The 21,011-nt window shown below is 38.3% G+C and overlaps 1 protein-coding gene across 3 annotated transcripts; it reads right to left on the reverse strand.

Annotated features, from left to right (window-relative positions):
* Positions 1–475: 475 nt before the first annotated feature.
* Positions 476–9,526, reverse strand: LOC130723321 (uncharacterized). Of its 3 annotated transcripts, none has more exons than XM_057574319.1 (12): positions 9,416–9,526; positions 9,173–9,284; positions 5,403–8,741; positions 5,118–5,235; positions 4,804–4,889; positions 4,113–4,357; positions 3,373–3,459; positions 3,146–3,245; positions 2,344–2,551; positions 2,122–2,251; positions 1,047–1,110; positions 476–926 (listed from the first exon to the last, which is right to left on the reverse strand). In XM_057574319.1, the coding sequence occupies exons 2-12, from the start codon at positions 9,254–9,256 to the stop codon at positions 780–782; spliced, it is 4,608 nt and encodes a 1,535-aa protein (XP_057430302.1). In that variant the 5' UTR covers positions 9,257–9,284; positions 9,416–9,526; the 3' UTR covers positions 476–779. The 3 variants fall into 3 exon arrangements, with proteins under 3 accessions (XP_057430302.1, XP_057430303.1, XP_057430301.1); XM_057574320.1 differs by having other exon boundaries at positions 9,173–9,310; positions 9,416–9,517; XM_057574318.1 differs by having other exon boundaries at positions 9,173–9,517.
* Between the last annotated feature and the right edge of the window lie 11,485 nt (positions 9,527–21,011).

The raw sequence follows: 21,011 nt of genomic DNA on the forward strand, positions 1-21,011 counted from the left end.
AAATTAATTTTCAGAGTATCACATATTCTATAAATTAAATTAATTTTCGGAAGATATATCACAACTAAGGAATTTATAAGCGTGATCAAAAAGATATTTTGCAACTATTAAATTGTGCAAGTGGAAAAATCTTTAGTGCAAATAGTACCCGACTTAGCATTGAGGTTAATAAACAATGACAATGTTATTCCTCTTCTTTATCTATCATATCACATATCATATATTTCATTCATTTATTTCTTCATATCTTTTAGAGTGTGAACACATATTTTTCCTAAATACAACGATCTATTTGAGCATGAATAAGAAATAAACTCTAGCTCTTGAAAAGAAAGAAAAAAAAACTTTTGACCAGAAAAAAAACGAGAAGGATAATTTATTTGTACCAACACATGCACATTGACCTTCCGATTATCACAATTGAAAATAAAATTTGATCAATAATCAATATACAAGAGAAGGGTGAAGAACATAGTTTAACAAAGTTTAGTCCGGTTTGTGTTTTTCCACCTTCATAATTAAGAGGTATATGCACAGGCAAAAGAGCAAAATTGACATCACATCAATATCCCAAGTCCATTCAAGTTTTCATAATTAGGCACTAACTGCACATGTTACTCCACCAAAATGCAAGTGACATCACTCAAAGTTAACCCTTCTATTTTACACATGTATCCCGCACTATATACAAAGGAACTGCACTTTCTGAGGTTAGTCTTGGATTGATAGACACTTCAATCCTATTCAACAAAAATCTTCTCTCCTCATAATGTCATCATTCAAAATCCTACAGAGACCTCTCTCATTTTCCTTCGTCGGTAGTACTTGTATGACCCATTATTATACCTATCAGCTTGTCTTTCAAGAGAGCACTGTGAAGATGTTCCACTCTGTAACTTTTGATCCTCAGAACATGTTTGCTTCACCTATGAACCAATAATAATGTTATCAGTCTTAACTGAAGCCATAAATGACACAAGAAGAAATAAGGCCACATAGTAGGGAAGAAAGGGTGACTCAAAAAGAGGAGAACAATATGAAAGTACCATGGTGACAGGGTCAACAACACCACTACCATGATGATCATTTTCATCACTGCCTGCATTGTCACTGGGAAAAAGAACATTGTCACAATATTAGATTTCATTTTCAGGCTCTCACTCACTATATAGGAAGTATTTATGCCATAATTCTCTATTGCACACACTCCTCTTCAAAGGAGTGTCCCGGTGTCAGACACCAACACACTGAAACTCGCGCGACACATTTGCAGTGCCCGAGCAAATTTATTTTTTTCTTCAGCTCAAACACTTGAAGCCGATAATAACTTGCTTTAAGTCAAACAAACAAAAAATATCTTTCATACTTAACCTGTGGGATATAGCAGGAGATGAGATTGGATTACTTCTAGTGAAATTTAAATTCTTCATGTTGCTAATTTATAATTTGCTGAATCGGAGCTAGAGCCTATTCCTTTCAATGATGACGATCAAGAAGGAGGTGAAAGCCATTAGATAGATCAGCTCTTTCATTGAGAGGAAGTGCTTACTTTGTCAGCAAATTGGCATAGGGCACAAGGAGTTGTTTTATGTTTTCTTTATAAAAGGATTAACTAGTCTTGGTTTTGAGAAGGTGCCTACACACACACACACACACACACACACACACATATATATATATACAAACCATAATTCAAATTAGATTTGTCATATTGATGATTTATTATTTTTTAATATATATAAACAGTGTCTCAGTGTTCAACTTTTTGAATGTTAGTCGTGTAGCGGTGTTTGTGTCAGTGCTTCATTGATGCCATTATAATCTTGTTTTCTTATAATAGTTAGCAGTTAGCACTTAAGATTTATGTCAAAACGTGAAAAAAAACCTATGTTCTTTACAGTGTTGTGTTGTCAAATAGCCGATATAGCGGCGCTATAGCGTAGCGGTGTGCGAGCTCACCACTATCCACTATTTTCCACTCTGAGAGCTTGACATAGCGGGTTTTTAGTTTTCTGCTATTTTCCGCGATCTGCGATTAACAGCATTGGTTCTTTACAAAGTACTTTTACTTTTAGACTAACCACAAACCAAACACACTAAATAGACAGAGATGAGACATACTCCTCCATTTGTTCGTCCTGCATTCCTTTTTTCTCAGTCTCTCCAGCTTGGGATACTTCAGATGCTGGACTAGATTTATCGAAGTTAACACTACAACTTCCAGAGAAATCATCATGTTTTTGTTGGAACTCTGAAAAATGAAAGATAAAGTTGTAAGCTATTTACTAGCACAGCACAAACTTATTTACTTGTTTCCCTTAAGAATCATAAAATATTGCAAACCTGTTGTCAAAACAGAAATTGGAGATGGAATCTTCATCAACTGCTTCTGGCACATGATGGTATCCTGAAAGTCTAGGAAAGTATAGTCCAGAAATTGTGATCTCTCAAAATTTGTCATCTCTACAAAGCCAAAAGAGCCGGTCCACGTTCCTAGCACGCCCGGAACAGCAGGCAAAACAAGCCTCTCCACTCCCAATTGCATGAGCTTCTGATGATGTAAAAATAAAAGTTACAAAATGATGATTCAAAAATGTCTATAACTGTAGGACTTCTATTTTGAAAAAACATCTGAGTGTAAATATTTCCACTTTATCCTCATCACTTCCATTATTCACCAAATTCAACAGCAGAACTGAATAGACGCCCTTTCAAAACCATCATTAGTTACTACAGCCAGAATATACTGCTTGGAAAATCAGATAATTTATTAAGCTTTTATGAAGTACCTAACTGAGTTATCAGAAATTAGAAAGTTACACTGTATCAAAGAAAACCTATCAAATACTATTCCATTTCCATATCAGACATGGAAAGTTTGGTGAAATAGTCAATCTTGAATTCGGTCATAAATATAACTTTTGATAATAAATATAAGCAAAAATTTGGATAATTTGTCAGCCTGGATATCTTGTATTGTGATTTGAAAACCATTCAGTTTGTAAATACTTAGATCATAAGGGCAAAATCATACAACTACCACTGGAATTAGTTAAGATAGAATGTAAGAGTGAGAGTTTTACATCCAACATTATATAATGTCATAATTAAGAGTGGGTGTGCAAATGTCTTTTTTGTAGATTACCTTTTCAAGCTCATTCATTAAAATGCGACACATTCCATGTCGACGATACTGGAATCTTGTTCCAACTAGCGGTACTTCTGCTACCTTATCTCCGTAGACCCTGAAAAATTAAAATAGCGAATGAGATGATGATAAGACAACAATGCAAAAAAAATTGCAGCTCATAAGAACATGCAATCATGCAATAAAAAAACCTAATACTTGATGGTTACAGATCCTATACTCACCTAATAGTTGCCACACTAATCATTTCATCATTTCTCTCAAGAAGTACAATATAGAAACCCTGGAAATTTAATCGGTGGAGTTCTGACCTGCAAAGGTTCCAATGTACAGGAATCAAATATTGGTCAAGAGATAACAATAATGTCACACAATTTAGTGGCAGATATCATGACCATGGACAAAGTAAAGATGGCATGTGTAAACAAATCTATCAGTAGATGGTATAAGTCCATATGGGCCCAAAAAATCCACATGGGTCAGTTTAATGAAATTTCCCTATCAAAACTATGATAAATGAAATTTCCCAATCAGAGCTATGAATCAGTTATCGAGACTATCCAGTAATAGTTACCCCAATAAAAAATGTTCTTTGCTTTGACTTTAAAAACCTAGGTAACAAATCAAATGGAATACATTTTTGAGTAGTACAAATCAACCAAGGAAGGCAAGAACCATCTTCTTGTTAAAGTCGACTTTGTAAACACTGATATCATTTCTAACATTGAAATATTGTCATGTGCTGTGAACAACTTGATAAACAAAAATGTAACTATTCTGATTAAACCTCTCAACAAAGGAGGGGTTAGAATACGTAAAATCATCAGATTACAATTTCTAGATCTATTAATATGATCAGTAGGTCCCTGCCAGTGATTTACTGACAGTGGATATGATGAGTGTAACACAAACACACTACGTATTCTAATAAAACATTATGACCATATATATAAGAAGTTCTAACCTTCTGCTGAATATAACATTTTCCATGATATCTCTACTAGAGAAAGGTTCCTTCATAGGTTCGAAACACTCATGCATCAATGAAAGAGCAACATTTAGTTTGCTGAAGCTTTCTGCCAGAAACTCTCCTTTAGTGCTACCAAGATCAAAACTCTCGGAGTCAGTGAACTTCATTAGTGTCCAAGTTAGATTGTCTGCACCCACGGAAACTGGCACTCCCAATAGTTCATTAAGGCCAGCATATATCTGCAAAAAATCAACACTGGAATGTAAAGAAGAACCAGTTTCCTAAAAGACCTCAAATGAAGATGCCCAGCTTAAATGTTTCTCTAGTGTTATATCAGTTATCTGTTTTGCTTCTAAAGCCATAACATGTTAGTATAGCCAAAACCAAGCATCATTAATTCCTTAAAATCTCATGTATCACCGTGGGCCAGAATCCCATATGCAGAAGTATTACCAATAAATATACTTCTGCTTAAATTAAATAGCAGTAAAATAATGCTTCCAGTGGATTATGGAAGTATTTTATTTTTTAAAAATGTCCAATGGAAGTAAAAGCAGAATAAATTTTTTTTAAAAAAAAGAGAAAGCCTAAAGGTAATAAAGAGGAACTGCCATTTTTTTTCATGCAAGATATGGCTAATTTTTTCTTAAAACTATAATAAATAAGGGGGATGGATTTTATGTACCTTCTCACAGTCTTCTCCGCAGAACCAGTTTTCCCTATACCTTCTTGATTTATCCACATCTCTATTTTTCAGGCACCTAATGTGATCTGCATAAGGTTGACAAAGATGACAACATAAGCATTACAATGTTGGTTCACTTATGCACACAAATACACACTCGAAAGATATCCAGGCATGGATGAAATATAAAGTAAGATTACATATTAGCTACTAACAGTCATGTTATCACTGAATGCATGAAAGGAACTTCCCATCCTCATATCTATTGAGCATGGATGAAATATTAAAGGAAAATTAAATATTAGCTTACTTACATTTATGTTCACACTGAATGCAAGTAAGGAAAGTTTCATCCTCATCTCCGTCAATTTTTCTGTTACCACAAATTCCACAGCGACATGATGGACAAAACCAGTCACCGTCCGGGATAACCTACTCAGGAAAAATGAAAACAATTCAGATCCAAGACCAATATTGGTTTGAAACTACTGAATTGAAGTAATATCTAAAAAAAAAACTGAATTGAATCAAAGTAATATAATAAACAAAAACAAGATAGCTCTAAATATAGTGACTGAGAAGGGAAATGGTCAATGTACCTTCAAACCAAGACACGTCTTATGAAAAGCAGACGGGCATTGATCACATAAAATAAGTTCACCACCATAGTGGCATACAGAACAAATGTAGTCATTCTTGCCTTGACACAAATCACTGAATGGTTTTTCCTTAGTTTCCCTTTCCTTGTGATCTTGCAATAACTGTATCTGACAATCTAAGAGAGACCTCCCATCTTCGAAAAAGATAGTAGCAGCAGGTCTGCAGGAACTCCAGCCACTAGCATGGTTTTCAAAGCCAGCAGGACTATATATTTTCTGACAACAACTACACTTGATTCCATCACGAGTTATTCGCCCCTCAGCCATAAAATGGCACCTTTCTTTCCCCTGATAATAAACCTTAGACCTCGGTAACACAATGTTACTGTCTATCAACCAAGACAGAACATTTCGAGGCTTCTGGTGTGACAGACAAGCGGAAGTCACCTTTTGCACCCTTTTATTTGATCGCATCCGTAGAGGTAATTCATTGCCTTGGCTCTTAAGCAGGCTGGTCTTTGAGTTTCTTATGCATCTCTGTTTCTGATTTGCAGTTGATCTTTTCACAGCAACATCATCTATAGTATGTAACTCAGGTTCCTCTGGAACATCTAAAGGCTGCATACCAGAAATATTCCATTTAAGATTACTTACTTCAATACAAAATTTGCATGCTTCATGGAGTGTTCTGAATTTCCGATTTTGAGGAGATGTGTATATAATCCCCCTTTTTCTATTGTCTGGAGGTGGATCGTCAAGAATCCATCCTTCAGCTAACAAATGGTTCTTTGCTTTGTTTATCCATTTCTTCTTATCAGCCCTGCGACTCTTCATGAATACATGTTCATAATATACCACCACAGCTTCAGGACAATACTCTGGCTTATCAACAACTGCAACTGAAGGTGGCTCAGCTGGAGGAGGACAACTACCAAGGTCATGACTCTTTTCTGAAGGATTAGGAAGTGCATTTACACGATAACAGTGAACTGAAGGATGCACTATAATATGATCATTTTGGGGCTGCAAAGCTTGTAGACAATACCCTGGATCATCAACAACTGCAACAGAAGGAGGCGGCTCAATTTGAAGACAACTATCTGGGTCCTCAACCTTTTCTGAAGGATTAAGAAGAGCATTTGAAAGATGACAGTCAGCTGTAGGATGCATTATACTCAGATCATTTTGGGGCAACAAAGAGTTCATGCTGGAGTCATTTAGCATACCTTTACAAAGTTCAAGAAGTGATAAGTAAAAATAATTTCCCAGTTTATCAGGCAAATTGTACTTATAACATTTAGAACCATCTTTTTTTTCTGCCCATTCAATTTCCCATCCAAGATATGCCAGATGTTTTCTTACTTTTTCCTTCCAAATTCCTCTTTCCTTCTTGCTCTTAGCAAGTGCATAATGCTTAACAGCATCAGGACAGAATTTAATTTCAGACAATTTCAGAGGTTTCCAAGATAATCTAGTGTTTCTTCTTTTTGTAGAATGGATAGCACCTGAAACAACTTTACCAGCACCACAGCAGGAAACTTCTTTCTGAAAAAGTGCTAAGTCCTTTTCGACAGGAAGAACAGATTCTTTCAACTCAGAATAGACTTCATTTAATGGATACTCTGGCTTATCAATATCTGCAACTGAAGGTGGCTCAGCAGGAGGAGGACAACAATCTAGGTCATGACTCTTTTCTGAAGGATTATGAAGCACATTTATAAGATGGCAGTCATCTGTAGGATGCACTATACTCTGATCATTTTGGGGTTGCAAACCTTGAGGTTCATCAACAACTACAACAGAAGGAGGCGGCTCGATTTGAGGACAACTATCTGGGTCCTCAATCGTTTCTGAAGGATTAGGAAGCACATTTGAAAGATGACAGTCATCTGTAGGATGCATTATACTTGGATCATTTTGGTGAAGCATAGAGTTCATGCTGGAGTCATTTAGCATAACTTCACAAAGTTCAATAAGTGAATAGTAAACCTTTTGTCCCTGTTTATCAGGCAACTTGTACTTATACATTTTAGCACCTGAATTTTTTTCTGCCCATTCAATTTCACATCCAAGATATGCCAGATGTTTTCTTACCTTTTCCTTCCACATTTCCTTATCCTCCTTACTCGTAGCAAGTACATATTGCTGAACAGCATCAGGACACAATTCAATTTCAGACAATTTCAGAGGTTTCCAAGATGATCCGTCTTTTCTTCTTTTAGCAGAACGGATAGGGTTCATGCTGGAGTCATTTAGCATAACTTCACAAAGTTGAATAAGTGAATAGTAAGCCTTTTGTCCCAGTTTATCAGGCAACTTGTACTTATACCTTTTAACACCTGAATTTTTTTCTGCCCATTCAATTTCACATCCAAGATATGCCAGATGTTTTCTTACCTTTTCCTTCCACATTTCCTTATCCTCCTTGCTCGTAGCAAGTATGTATTGCTGAACAGCATCAGGACACAATTCAATTTCAGACAATTTCAGAGGTTTCCAAGATGATCCGTCTTTTCTTCTTTTAGCAGAACGGATAGCACCTGAAACTACTTCACCAGCACCACAGCAGGAAACTTCTTTCTGAAACAGTGGTAAGTCCTTTTCAACAGGAAGAACAAATTCTTGCAGCTCAGAATTTTCTTTTTCAACTGACTCCATCTGTTGTGTTTTATTTAATAAACACCCTGGAAGATCTAAGACTGAATAGATTTCATTAACTGTAAGAGTCCAGTAGTCACTCACTACCTCCATCACCATGTCCCTCAACAAATCTTTCACATTAAAGGTCCACTCCCCGACCACGCCAAAATCCTTTCTTTCCTGCACATCATACCAAATTTGCCTAGCTGAAACTGCAACATATGATTCCCTCTCACATTCCTCAATCAATTCAAGAAACACCCATTTCCCTCGCTTCTCCCATTTCTCTGTAACTTCATCCCAGTCCTGAGTAATCCTCATTTCATCAACTGCAATCCTCATTTCATCACCCATATCAGGGAAAAATACACTCCTCTCCTCCATACTATCACAGTGATCAAATATCACACCTTCCCACCAAGCTTCCTCATGGTACACATCAACACATAGACCAAATTTAAGGTCTTGTATCTCAAAGTCAATCCAAGGAGGCAGGGGCCTAATCACTCCACGTCTACAGAAATCTGAGGAACTCGTATAACCATCTAAAACTTTCGAAACACTCACTTCCTCCACAAGATGTTCCAACCCACTATCATCTAAAACATTTTGATACCTGACATGGCGCTTCCCCTTCTCTGCATGGATTACTGTACACGGATGCCATGAGCCCAGAAATCCCTCTTCCACACTCCTCACCTGAAAATAAATTTCAATTTTTTTTAATTCAGATACCAATAAACCCATGCATGCAACCAAATTACCTTAAAAGACAAGTGACCATGAAGGAAATTAAAGTAACTTTACAAACAAAAAGAGAAAAAAGAGACTCCCTTTCAGTTCCCATCAACAGTATCAGAAATCAAAATGCTTTGCATGAACAACAAAAAGAACAATGCAGGACACCGCAAGCAGTCAAAAGGGGAATTCAATCAAGAAAACAAAACTACAATTGGTGACACCCCTTAAAACATTCAAACACAGTGACTACCAATTATGCAAAAAATAGAATGCATGATCATCACAATGACAAAAAATTCAAAATCTTTCCACCTTTTCCAAAAACCCCAGAAACCCCATTATGAAAAAATCACATCTTTAGTAAAAAAAAAAAATCAATCTTTTCATACCTCCACCGTTTCATTGACTTGAAACTTGGCAGAAACCCTCAACCGCTTCCTCCTCCTAAAATCCTCAGAACCCTCTTCCAACATCGGGGACGCCGACCGAAGACGGCGGCGGCTGCAACAAACAAGCGTTTTTTCAGTCTGCATTGTCGATCATGCAGTTTTTTACTCTCTGGATTGGCTATAAACACATTAAAAAGGTGAAAGAAAATATGAAACAGCGAGAAAATCAAGCGATTAAACAACCTTTGACGAAACGCAACAAATCTTATGGCGACTCTCTCTCTCTTTTTCTCTCTCTCTCTCTGAAACTTTGGTCCCAAGGAAGTAAACACTATACACTCTCACTCTTCACACTCACACTCTTCAGAAATTTTTTCTTGTTTTTTATTTATTTATTAAGAGGTGGAATGCTATTGGTCCACGTAAGGGGACGGTGCATGTTGGGATTATGTGGCGAGTTGCATGGGGGGTTTTGCTTTTTTCCACACGCAATGTTTATTATGTTTCAGTTTCAATCTTCTTCTTTTTTTGTGTTTGACTGTTTATATGTACGATCATAGGGTTTGAGTGTTTGACTGGTTTGGATTACATGATGGGCTGAGAGAGAGTGGTTGCTGTTGGATCAGGTGATGGGCTTCGATGTTAACCGTTGGATTTGATTCGATTATATATTTTTAATCTCACATTTTTTAGACTTGATTATTTCAATTTTTTAATTTGAAATTCTATCTAATTAGGGAAATATCTTTATTTTTCTTTATATAGTCAGTTTTACAAAGGAAGTAGTGAAAATATTATATTATTTTACTATTTTTAGTATAAATTTATATATATATATATAGGAGTATAAATTAGAGTACACAAAAATAGAAAAGGGTAAAAGTACTAAAAAATGACAAAAATATAATTAGACTATTCTATCTATCTTGAATCTAATAGTTATATTATCAAATTTTTTTCTCATGAAGTATTTTTTCTGCATCGGAATAATACAAGAAAACAAGAACTAACTAAAGCCAAGAACATCCCTTAACAAGAAATGTTGGACTTCTGGGAGAGGATCATCAAAGACCTTCACTACTTCATGATGGGCTTCGTGAAGGTGGTTGTCGTTGGATCAGATAATGGGCTTCGATTTTAACCGTTGGATTTGATTTGAGATTATATATTTTTAATCTCACATTTTTAAGACTTGATTATTTCAATTTTTTAATTTGAAATTCTATCTAATTGGGGAAATATCTTTATTTTTCTTTATATAGTCAGTTTTACAAAGGAAGTAGTGAAAATATTATATTATTTTACTATTTTTAGTATAAATTTATATATATATATATAGGAGTATAAATTAGAGTACACAAAAATAGAAAAGGGTAAAAGTACTAAAAAATGACAAAAATATAATTAGACTACTCTATCTATCTTGAATCTAATAGTTATATTATTAATTTTTTTTCTCATGAAGTATTTTTTCTGCATCGGAATAATACAAGAAAACAAGAACTAACTAAAGCCAAGAACATCCCTTAACAAGAAATGTTGGACTTCTGGGAGAGGATCATCAAAGACCTTCACTACTTCATGATGGGCTTCGTGATGGTGGTTGTCGTTGGATCAGGTAATGGGCTTCGATTTTAACCGTTGGATTTGATTTGAGATTATATATTTTTAATCTCACATTTTTAAGACTTGATTATTTCAATTTTTTAATTTGAAATTCTATCTGATGGGGGAAATATCTTTTTTTTCTTCTTTATATAGTCAGTATTATGAAGGAAGTAGTGAAAATATTATATCAATTTACTATTTTTAGTATAAATTTTTATCTATATAGGAGTATAAATTAGAGTACACAAAAATAGAAAAGGGTAAGAATACTAAAAAAATGCCAAAAATAGAATTAGACATCTAAACTACTCTATATATATTGAATCTAATAAAGTTATATCATAGTTCAAAGAAAAAAAATAAAGTTATATCATTAAATTTTTTTTTCTCATGAAGTATTTTTTTTCTGCATCAAAATAATACAAGAAAATAAGAACTAACTAAAGCCTAGAACGTCCCTTAACAAGAAATGTTGGACTTCTGGGAGAGGATCATCAAAGACCTTCACTACTTCTGGCGGACAACAGGAGCCCAGGAAAGCTAAGCGATCAGCCACCGTGTTAACTTCTCTATTAACCCCATGTTGCTCTATATGCCAGCTTCACTACAACAAGACTTTTATTTCAGCCAAAATCAGAATAAACCCAATGTTGCCACTCTCGTTCAAGAGCCTCATAATCTTCCTACTGTAACACCCCGATTTCCAGGTGTCACTTTAGTAACCAAAAGTAAACTTTACGCGGAAAACAGGACCACAATGTAACACCCCGATTTCCAGGTGTCACTTTAGTAACCAAAAGTAAACTTTACGCGGAAAACAGGTAATTTTTTTTTTCGTTTGATTCCTTTTAAATCAAGCAATAGAGAAATAAAGACATAACCCCAACACTAACTAACCAATATACAAATATATACACATGTACAACCTCAGCTGCACTCTCCCGTCACGCGCACTCGCAGTGACTCCAAAGTAGTGTGCCCGTAGGCAAATAGTTACAGATCCAGATGTGTGAGTGAGAAAATTATAATTACAAACCACTAGGAGGAAGTCGGCCTCAAAATGGCCTAAGGAAAGACCCCTATGGTCCGACTGTCTCACTGTGATCCCTCAGTAAGAGAACCACACAAAAGCCATGCGTCGGGAACCTACCCTGTCCCAAAATATGAATGACGAATCAGAGCTATTACAGTAACAACCAACTCAAAAGACTCTAACCACCCATAACCCACACTACTATCATCGACCCTCCCTCGATCAGTCATGAAGTCCGGGTCCTCGTCGAAAGCTTCAGTAATAGTCGTTCCGCTCCGGCTCTTTCCCGCACAACGAATCATCACGAACCGGCTGACGGACGCCTGGCGGCAGGCCGACCGCCCAAGCACAAACATACAAACAAAGCCAAGGCGCTAGGGTCAACTTACAGAATACAATAGATATACAATCCACATGCGATAAAAGGGGTATATATATATGTTGTATATATACATATAAGTTATGCACTGCTTACCCTAAGGTTTATACATAGCATGTTATCAAATCTCTTACACAATTCAATCATAATAAGATGCATTGTGTGCCAGTGCAGAATATGCTGACACAAATCCGAATAACGTCACTCTGCTTGGCGACGGGACAAAACAACAACGTCACTCTGCTTGGCGACGGAACAAATCAACAACGTCACTCTGCTTGGCGACGGAACAAATCAACAACGTCACTCTGCTTGGCGACGGAACAAATCAACAACGTCACTCTGCTTGGCGACGGAACAAATCAACGACGTCACTCTGCTTGGCGACGGGACAAACCAACGGTATTGCCACTTATAGGCTGGGCACCTCGAGACGGTCGTAACACTGGCCTCGTGTTTAACCATTTCTGCTCGGGCGTCGCTTATCACCTTTGGCTATAGTCAAGACGGTACAAACTCTACATGGTTTGACCATTTCTGCTTGCTATGCCGAACATCAACAGGCACGATGCAACTCTACATGGATGATCGTTACCTCCTGTTGTGCCAGATATAGTCAGGACCGATTCAACTCTGCATGGCTGATCGTTACTTCCTGTTATACCGAAGTACTCTGCTTGGCACTTCATCGCGTATATGCACGTGTGCAATATGATTATCAAAACCAGAGTCAGTGTCGGTCAATACAACACGACTCGGAGTTAGTGTCGGTCAATACAACACAACTCCCACCACAAACCCCACAAACAAAACCCAGAGTCTGTGCCGGTTAATACAACACGACTCGAACAACACTACCAGGAGTACTAGAGTACTCGGTGACTTTCAATCATCACCATAGCTCACCTCAGTGGCTTTCCCCAATTCCAAACTCTCCAAACCCACAACATAAGTCGACTTTTCCCCGCCTTTCGTAAATATTTTTCCCCTTCAGTTCTCCTATGCTTAAACGTTAATAAAAATTGTTTCAATTCGAATTAGCCAAGTTATGAGTTTATTTCTCAAAGTCTAAGTTTCCCAAGTCTTTATTTTCCGAAAGCTCTATCATTCTAAGTTTCCAAAAGTCAACCACCCAAAATACATTTCCCGGGGAAAGTCTAGGAATTCCAACGAATCCCAACAAATGGCTAAGTCTCAAACCCCACATTTGAACTTGCCTAGGGTTGTTCATCCAACCCGAAATGTCAAAGATCCCCAGATCAATGAACCCCCACTCCGAAGTTGCGTCAAAACGCTCAATTCAACACATCATCAATATCATAAGTTATGAAACAATCATAACAAGAAATCATCATCATATACAACATCAGATAAAGCATAGGTCTAGTTTATCGACGCCTATCATGCAATCATAGCTAAATATAGCAAGTTGCCCTAACCTCGAGCTGTTCCAGCTTCGCAAACAAAGTTCTCCTCAAACAATTGCTCTGAGTCTTCCAAAGTTCCCTCAACTGAACCTCGGAGAAAAACAAAGCAGAATCCAAACAAAATCGATTAGTTCGATCGCAATACAATACATAAACGATAGACAAAGCATTAAAGCTTCAGAATAGGACAATCAGGTACGAAAAGACAAGTTTTCGAAACCGAAAAACTCCCCCCTAAAGGAAATAGTCCACGGCCTCAAAGGAAAAAGGGCTTCGACTCTTTTTCTTTGATCAAATCAATTCACAAGGTAGTTTTAGGGTAAAACTAAGGCAAAGAAACTGTCAGAACAATTTTCGGACAATCGGGCCGGAATACGACTACGCAGGGGCATTTTGGTCCAAAATAAAGGCTCAAAACTTCAAAGTTATCAGTTCTGAAAACAAATTTGACAGCAACGATCCTCATGACATCCGTGACAACAAATCCTAAAGGCACGAAGTCAGATTAAGTCTTTTCGACAATAAAGTTTCGAAATGTGAGACAAAAAGAGTTTTGAGTCAATTTTTCAGATCCTGGACAACTGAATCGCAATCAGAGTTTACTGACAGAGGTTTTAGACTCAGGGGAACATAAGGAACATAACCCAAGCAAGAAATCAGAGAAATCGGACAATTTTAGAAAAAGCTCAAAACTTAGAGCACAGAAACGACTTCAGAAACGCAACAGAAACAACAATCAGAGGTAGGAATCGTGTTAGTTACCTTGATACCTAGAAGTAGGGACGAACTGCACGAAGATTGGTCAAGTTTTCGCGGAAATCCCCTCCCCCCTTGCTCCCCACGAAATCAGCCACAAATGGAAAGAAAATGAGAGGATTTTGCTTTTTCGCGCTATTTATAGGCGGGTGAAATCGCGGGAAAATGAAAATTTCGCGATTCCGATTTTTGCAGCACGATCACCGAGAAATTCTAAGAGAGATTCTGGCGTCAGAAATCCAGAACTCAAAACAAATATCTATGATATGGGAAAAACGATATCGAAAATCTCAAAAGCGGTGTCGGTTAATCTGCCCCGAAAAACTACTTTTTGCTGTGATGCTCAAACGACAAAACTTCCAACTGAAGAAAGATTGGAAACGTCGAAACAAGTCTGGCAACGCGGACGGAATCTTCGTTAGAAGTCCCGAATAGAAAAAGTCTTCATCCATTGCTCGAAAATAGGGTTTCGAAGCAAAGAAATTAGCGTCGGCGGACATCCGAAAAGTGAAACCTATCGTGCGTACAGTCCAGAGTTCCGAAATGAAACGCTGGTCGATGGAAAAATAAAGAGAATCTTTAAATTTTCCGAGAGTTCGAAATCTCACTCAAAACGTTGCTTTAAGAGCGAAATAGCCTATTCTGGACACGCTCGCCATAAGGCAGGTGTGCAGACAACTCGCACTAATTCCTACAGCGACGACGCAACATACCTCAAGCAATTCCTGAACTTTCTTCTTCATTGATCTTTCTCAAACAACAAACTCCTGTCACGTTTACACTGATTCTACGCGTGAGTCGGAAATTAACTTGTTCCGAAAATCCGGGTCTTACAATACTCCCCTCCAAAAAGAAAGTTTCGTCCTCGAAACTCAGAGTTCTGAGAAAAGTTCGGAATACAGTTCCTTGATCTTATCTTCCAATTCCCATGTAGTAGTGCTTGTGTCATTGTTCCTCAAAATCTTTACTTAAGAAATCTGCCTTCCCCTTAACTGTTTCACTCTTCTATCCCCACTGTTAACTATCGGCGTCTCAAAAGACAAAACATCATTCAACCTCATGTCGTCTGACTCGATTACTTGCGTCGGACCTCTGCTTGAAATGATACCGGTTGGCATTCCGTGCAGTCGCACAACCTTAGCCACTTACTTCTTTACTTTCGGTCGTCCGAAATTCTTCTTAAACTCGGTGCCTCTCTGTCATCTTAAGGTAAATACTATAAACTCGTCCTCGTGATCTTCATCTACAGTCCAAAACTCCACTTGTCCGTTCGATAACTCCTAGACGAAATATTGCGTTGGAATCTAATAGTCCATTAACGTCACATCCAACTTCGTAACTATCATCACTCGCACAATGAAATCAATCTCCTACTTAGTCACCATTCGAATTAAAAATCGACTTATGTCCTTATTTCTTGTCCTTCACTAATCTTATCCCCTTCAACATCAAGTTATCAACAACTTATAAGATAATCCTCTTCTTAATATCTAACAATCCATTATTATCGTCTTCTTCCTTAGAACTTCCCTCACTCAAACCTATTTACACTTACTGAAATCCCTAACACTTCGCACAAATCGAGACTTATCCTCTAGAAGATTAAATCATAACTATACATCGAGGGACTTAACTAGCCATTTTATCATCCGATCCTTCAACATTCTGAGATTTAACTGTTATCGTAGCCGCTAACACCACTAAATCTCTTATGTGTACATGAATCTCAGCTCACTAGGTCAACCTTAGCCCTAGGATTCTCATTCAACTTTAGTAAAATTCACTTGTTACCCGTAATATGCATCATCAAAATCCATAACAAAGTCCCATTGACTCTTATACTCTACGAAACTCGTCAAAATATAACAACCTCAGGTATTCATCTTAATACTAACACCTTCCTTTTTGTGACTCAATCACCATCTCGTCAATCAACTTCTTAATCTCTCAATCAAATTCTGACAACCTTCGAGTCTTACACACCTTAGACAGACATTCATAGATTTAAAACCTAAACCTTCACCAAGTTTGGTCCTCTAGTGACCTTTAATCCTTCAATACTTCTTAAATGAATATCCGTTTCTTAAAAACTATAACTCCTTCACTTACCCAAACGACCTGACCAGTGGCGTCATGCTTTCACATTCACAACTTATTATGCTAACATCATTCAAATCTTGTCACATGGTCATTATGTCCGTAACCTCATAATCAACATCAATCGATCACCAACCTTAACACTCCACACAACCCAGAATTCCTTTACTTCAAGATCTCTCTTATAATATACCTCAATGGTCTTAACCCGAAACTCACCTTCAGGTCTTCAATCTTCTAAGATTCAACTCCTATTGTCACACCTACAACCATAAGATCTCCTACTCGTACGCGATTCTCGACTCTCAAGATTCAATCTTAACCCTAAGATTTCAATCCAACTTAGTATATCTCACTTAGTAATCTCAGCATATTTCTTTGGAATCCATATCAACAACCTCAAGTATTCAACTTATGCTAAAACTTTCTTTCTCCAACTTAATCATTAATTCAACACTTTTCAAGCGAAAATTCATCTCTTAAGACTATAATGTCTCCACATATTAATCCAACGCTTAGCAAAACTTATTCCTCGAACTCGACTATAACAATCTAGTTCAGAGTTAATTCTTCTCACTCTCGCTACCATCAAGCTATCATCTAAAACCTGATTACATTCAACTTATTTAGTCTCTAACAATTCCACTCAGTAATCACATAACCTATGACTTCATAACTTCCGAGAAACTACTTAATACTTTTCCGGCATTAAACCTCTTGACTTAGTCTACCTCTACTTGGAGTAATCACACGAACTAACCAATCAATGTCTATACGACACTCATCGACTTCCAAAGATTTAAATCTTAATCTTTTACAATCAAATGCTTAACACGAACTTTCCTCCCAAATCCGACTAATCCTCAATCAATTCAAATTCATCTTACACATCCTTCTATCAAAGTCCATAACCAGCTGTGATTCCGAATATCACCCCCTCAATATTAGGTTGATCAGGCCTAATACATCGAAGGTGGAAATTTAGAAAAACCCACTGGAACAGTCAATGAGTTCCTATCCTCCAGTAGTCACAAATATCCTGATACTAAATCCTTTAATGATCCCGCTACGGAACTACACACCCTCAACATAACACGTATACTACCTATAAGGAATCTCCCTAAGATTCGTTCTTCAACTACTAGCTTCCTCATAAACGCAACGGTGGAAGACTACTTTCTAGACTTAGTGTGCTATTCCCAACCTCGTGTAACTTCTATAGTTAAATCACGAGCAACCTCGAATAAGGTCCTACATCGTTCCCACGTTCTTCCTCGTTCAACTCCTCAGCTCTTGCCCTCCTTGGCATGAATCCTTTCCTCTGTAGCAAATTGTTTTCCTTTCCCAACATTCCCTGATGATTCGCCCTTGAGTGCCTTGCAATCTTGGGAGAAATGTCCCGGTTGGTTGCAATTAAAGCATAGTTTTCCCTTGATCTTGCACTTACTAGCATAGTGCCCTACTTCCCTGCACCTGTAACACGTCACTGCTCTTCCCGAAGTCTTGTTTCCTGTCCCTTCGGTAGCATCATTCCCTTTCATCTTACTATCAGACGTTTCCTCCTGGGGTGTCTTGCAGTTCACAGCTAGATGCCCCTCTCGGTTACACTTGAAGCATCTCCATCCAGTCACTGAGCACTTGTTAGCAAAATGCCCAAACTTTCCACAATGAGTACATGTCACACCTTTGTCACCAACTGGCTCCCCTCCAGTATCAGCAGTCGTTGGTTTGTAGACTCTTGAGATAAGATCTCTTCCCTTGAAACGCTGATACGGTCCCCACTGATGGTAGCTCTCCCTTCTGTTGTAGCCTTGAGATCCTGACCTTATTGGTCCCCCAGCTCCAGTTCGGTTCATTCCTCTTTGTTGATACATTGCTGTCGCCATCAGTCGTTGATGATGCTCACGTGTAGCCTCCGCCATCCGGTTAAGATCCACCATCCTATATCCCATCGAACGTCCGATTAGTACTAACCATACGGTAGCACTAGACAAACCACTCAATCCGATTGAGTAGTAACGCAAGCAATTAGAGCGAAAATCGCTCTGCAGACAATCAATTTTCACTCTTTGCAGAGTCACACAACCTAGCACAGAAGACCTATTCCCCAAAGACTCCCAAAAGACTCGACTAAGCTCTGATACCACAATGTAACACCCCGATTTCCAGGTGTCACTTTAGTAACCAAAAGTAAACTTTACGCGGAAAACAGGACCACAATGTAACACCCCGATTTCCAGGTGTCACTTTAGTAACCAAAAGTAAACTTTACGCGGAAAACAGGTAATTTTTTTTTTCGTTTGATTCCTTTTAAATCAAGCAATAGAGAAATAAAGACATAACCCCAACACTAACTAACCAATATACAAATATATACACATGTACAACCTCAGCTGCACTCTCCCGTCACGCGCACTCGCAGTGACTCCAAAGTAGTGTGCCCGTAGGCAAATAGTTACAGATCCAGATGTGTGAGTGAGAAAATTATAATTACAAACCACTAGGAGGAAGTCGGCCTCAAAATGGCCTAAGGAAAGACCCCTATGGTCCGACTGTCTCACTGTGATCCCTCAGTAAGAGAACCACACAAAAGCCATGCGTCGGGAACCTACCCTGTCCCAAAATATGAATGACGAATCAGAGCTATTACAGTAACAACCAACTCAAAAGACTCTAACCACCCATAACCCACACTACTATCATCGACCCTCCCTCGATCAGTCATGAAGTCCGGGTCCTCGTCGAAAGCTTCAGTAATAGTCGTTCCGCTCCGGCTCTTTCCCGCACAACGAATCATCACGAACCGGCTGACGGACGCCTGGCGGCAGGCCGACCGCCCAAGCACAAACATACAAACAAAGCCAAGGCGCTAGGGTCAACTTACAGAATACAATAGATATACAATCCACATGCGATAAAAGGGGTATATATATATGTTGTATATATACATATAAGTTATGCACTGCTTACCCTAAGGTTTATACATAGCATGTTATCAAATCTCTTACACAATTCAATCATAATAAGATGCATTGTGTGCCAGTGCAGAATATGCTGACACAAATCCGAATAACGTCACTCTGCTTGGCGACGGGACAAAACAACAACGTCACTCTGCTTGGCGACGGAACAAATCAACAACGTCACTCTGCTTGGCGACGGAACAAATCAACAACGTCACTCTGCTTGGCGACGGAACAAATCAACAACGTCACTCTGCTTGGCGACGGAACAAATCAACGACGTCACTCTGCTTGGCGACGGGACAAACCAACGGTATTGCCACTTATAGGCTGGGCACCTCGAGACGGTCGTAACACTGGCCTCGTGTTTAACCATTTCTGCTCGGGCGTCGCTTATCACCTTTGGCTATAGTCAAGACGGTACAAACTCTACATGGTTTGACCATTTCTGCTTGCTATGCCGAACATCAACAGGCACGATGCAACTCTACATGGATGATCGTTACCTCCTGTTGTGCCAGATATAGTCAGGACCGATTCAACTCTGCATGGCTGATCGTTACTTCCTGTTATACCGAAGTACTCTGCTTGGCACTTCATCGCGTATATGCACGTGTGCAATATGATTATCAAAACCAGAGTCAGTGTCGGTCAATACAACACGACTCGGAGTTAGTGTCGGTCAATACAACACAACTCCCACCACAAACCCCACAAACAAAACCCAGAGTCTGTGCCGGTTAATACAACACGACTCGAACAACACTACCAGGAGTACTAGAGTACTCGGTGACTTTCAATCATCACCATAGCTCACCTCAGTGGCTTTCCCCAATTCCAAACTCTCCAAACCCACAACATAAGTCGACTTTTCCCCGCCTTTCGTAAATATTTTTCCCCTTCAGTTCTCCTATGCTTAAACGTTAATAAAAATTGTTTCAATTCGAATTAGCCAAGTTATGAGTTTATTTCTCAAAGTCTAAGTTTCCCAAGTCTTTATTTTCCGAAAGCTCTATCATTCTAAGTTTCCAAAAGTCAACCACCCAAAATACATTTCCCGGGGAAAGTCTAGGAATTCCAACGAATCCCAACAAATGGCTAAGTCTCAAACCCCACATTTGAACTTGCCTAGGGTTGTTCATCCAACCCGAAATGTCAAAGATCCCCAGATCAATGAACCCCCACTCCGAAGTTGCGTCAAAACGCTCAATTCAACACATCATCAATATCATAAGTTATGAAACAATCATAACAAGAAATCATCATCATATACAACATCAGATAAAGCATAGGTCTAGTTTATCGACGCCTATCATGCAATCATAGCTAAATATAGCAAGTTGCCCTAACCTCGAGCTGTTCCAGCTTCGCAAACAAAGTTCTCCTCAAACAATTGCTCTGAGTCTTCCAAAGTTCCCTCAACTGAACCTCGGAGAAAAACAAAGCAGAATCCAAACAAAATCGATTAGTTCGATCGCAATACAATACATAAACGATAGACAAAGCATTAAAGCTTCAGAATAGGACAATCAGGTACGAAAAGACAAGTTTTCGAAACCGAAAAACTCCCCCCTAA

The sequence above is a fragment of the Lotus japonicus genome, chromosome 6 (assembly GCF_012489685.1).
Source record: "Lotus japonicus ecotype B-129 chromosome 6, LjGifu_v1.2".
In the NCBI taxonomy this organism is placed as follows: domain Eukaryota; kingdom Viridiplantae; phylum Streptophyta; class Magnoliopsida; order Fabales; family Fabaceae; genus Lotus; species Lotus japonicus.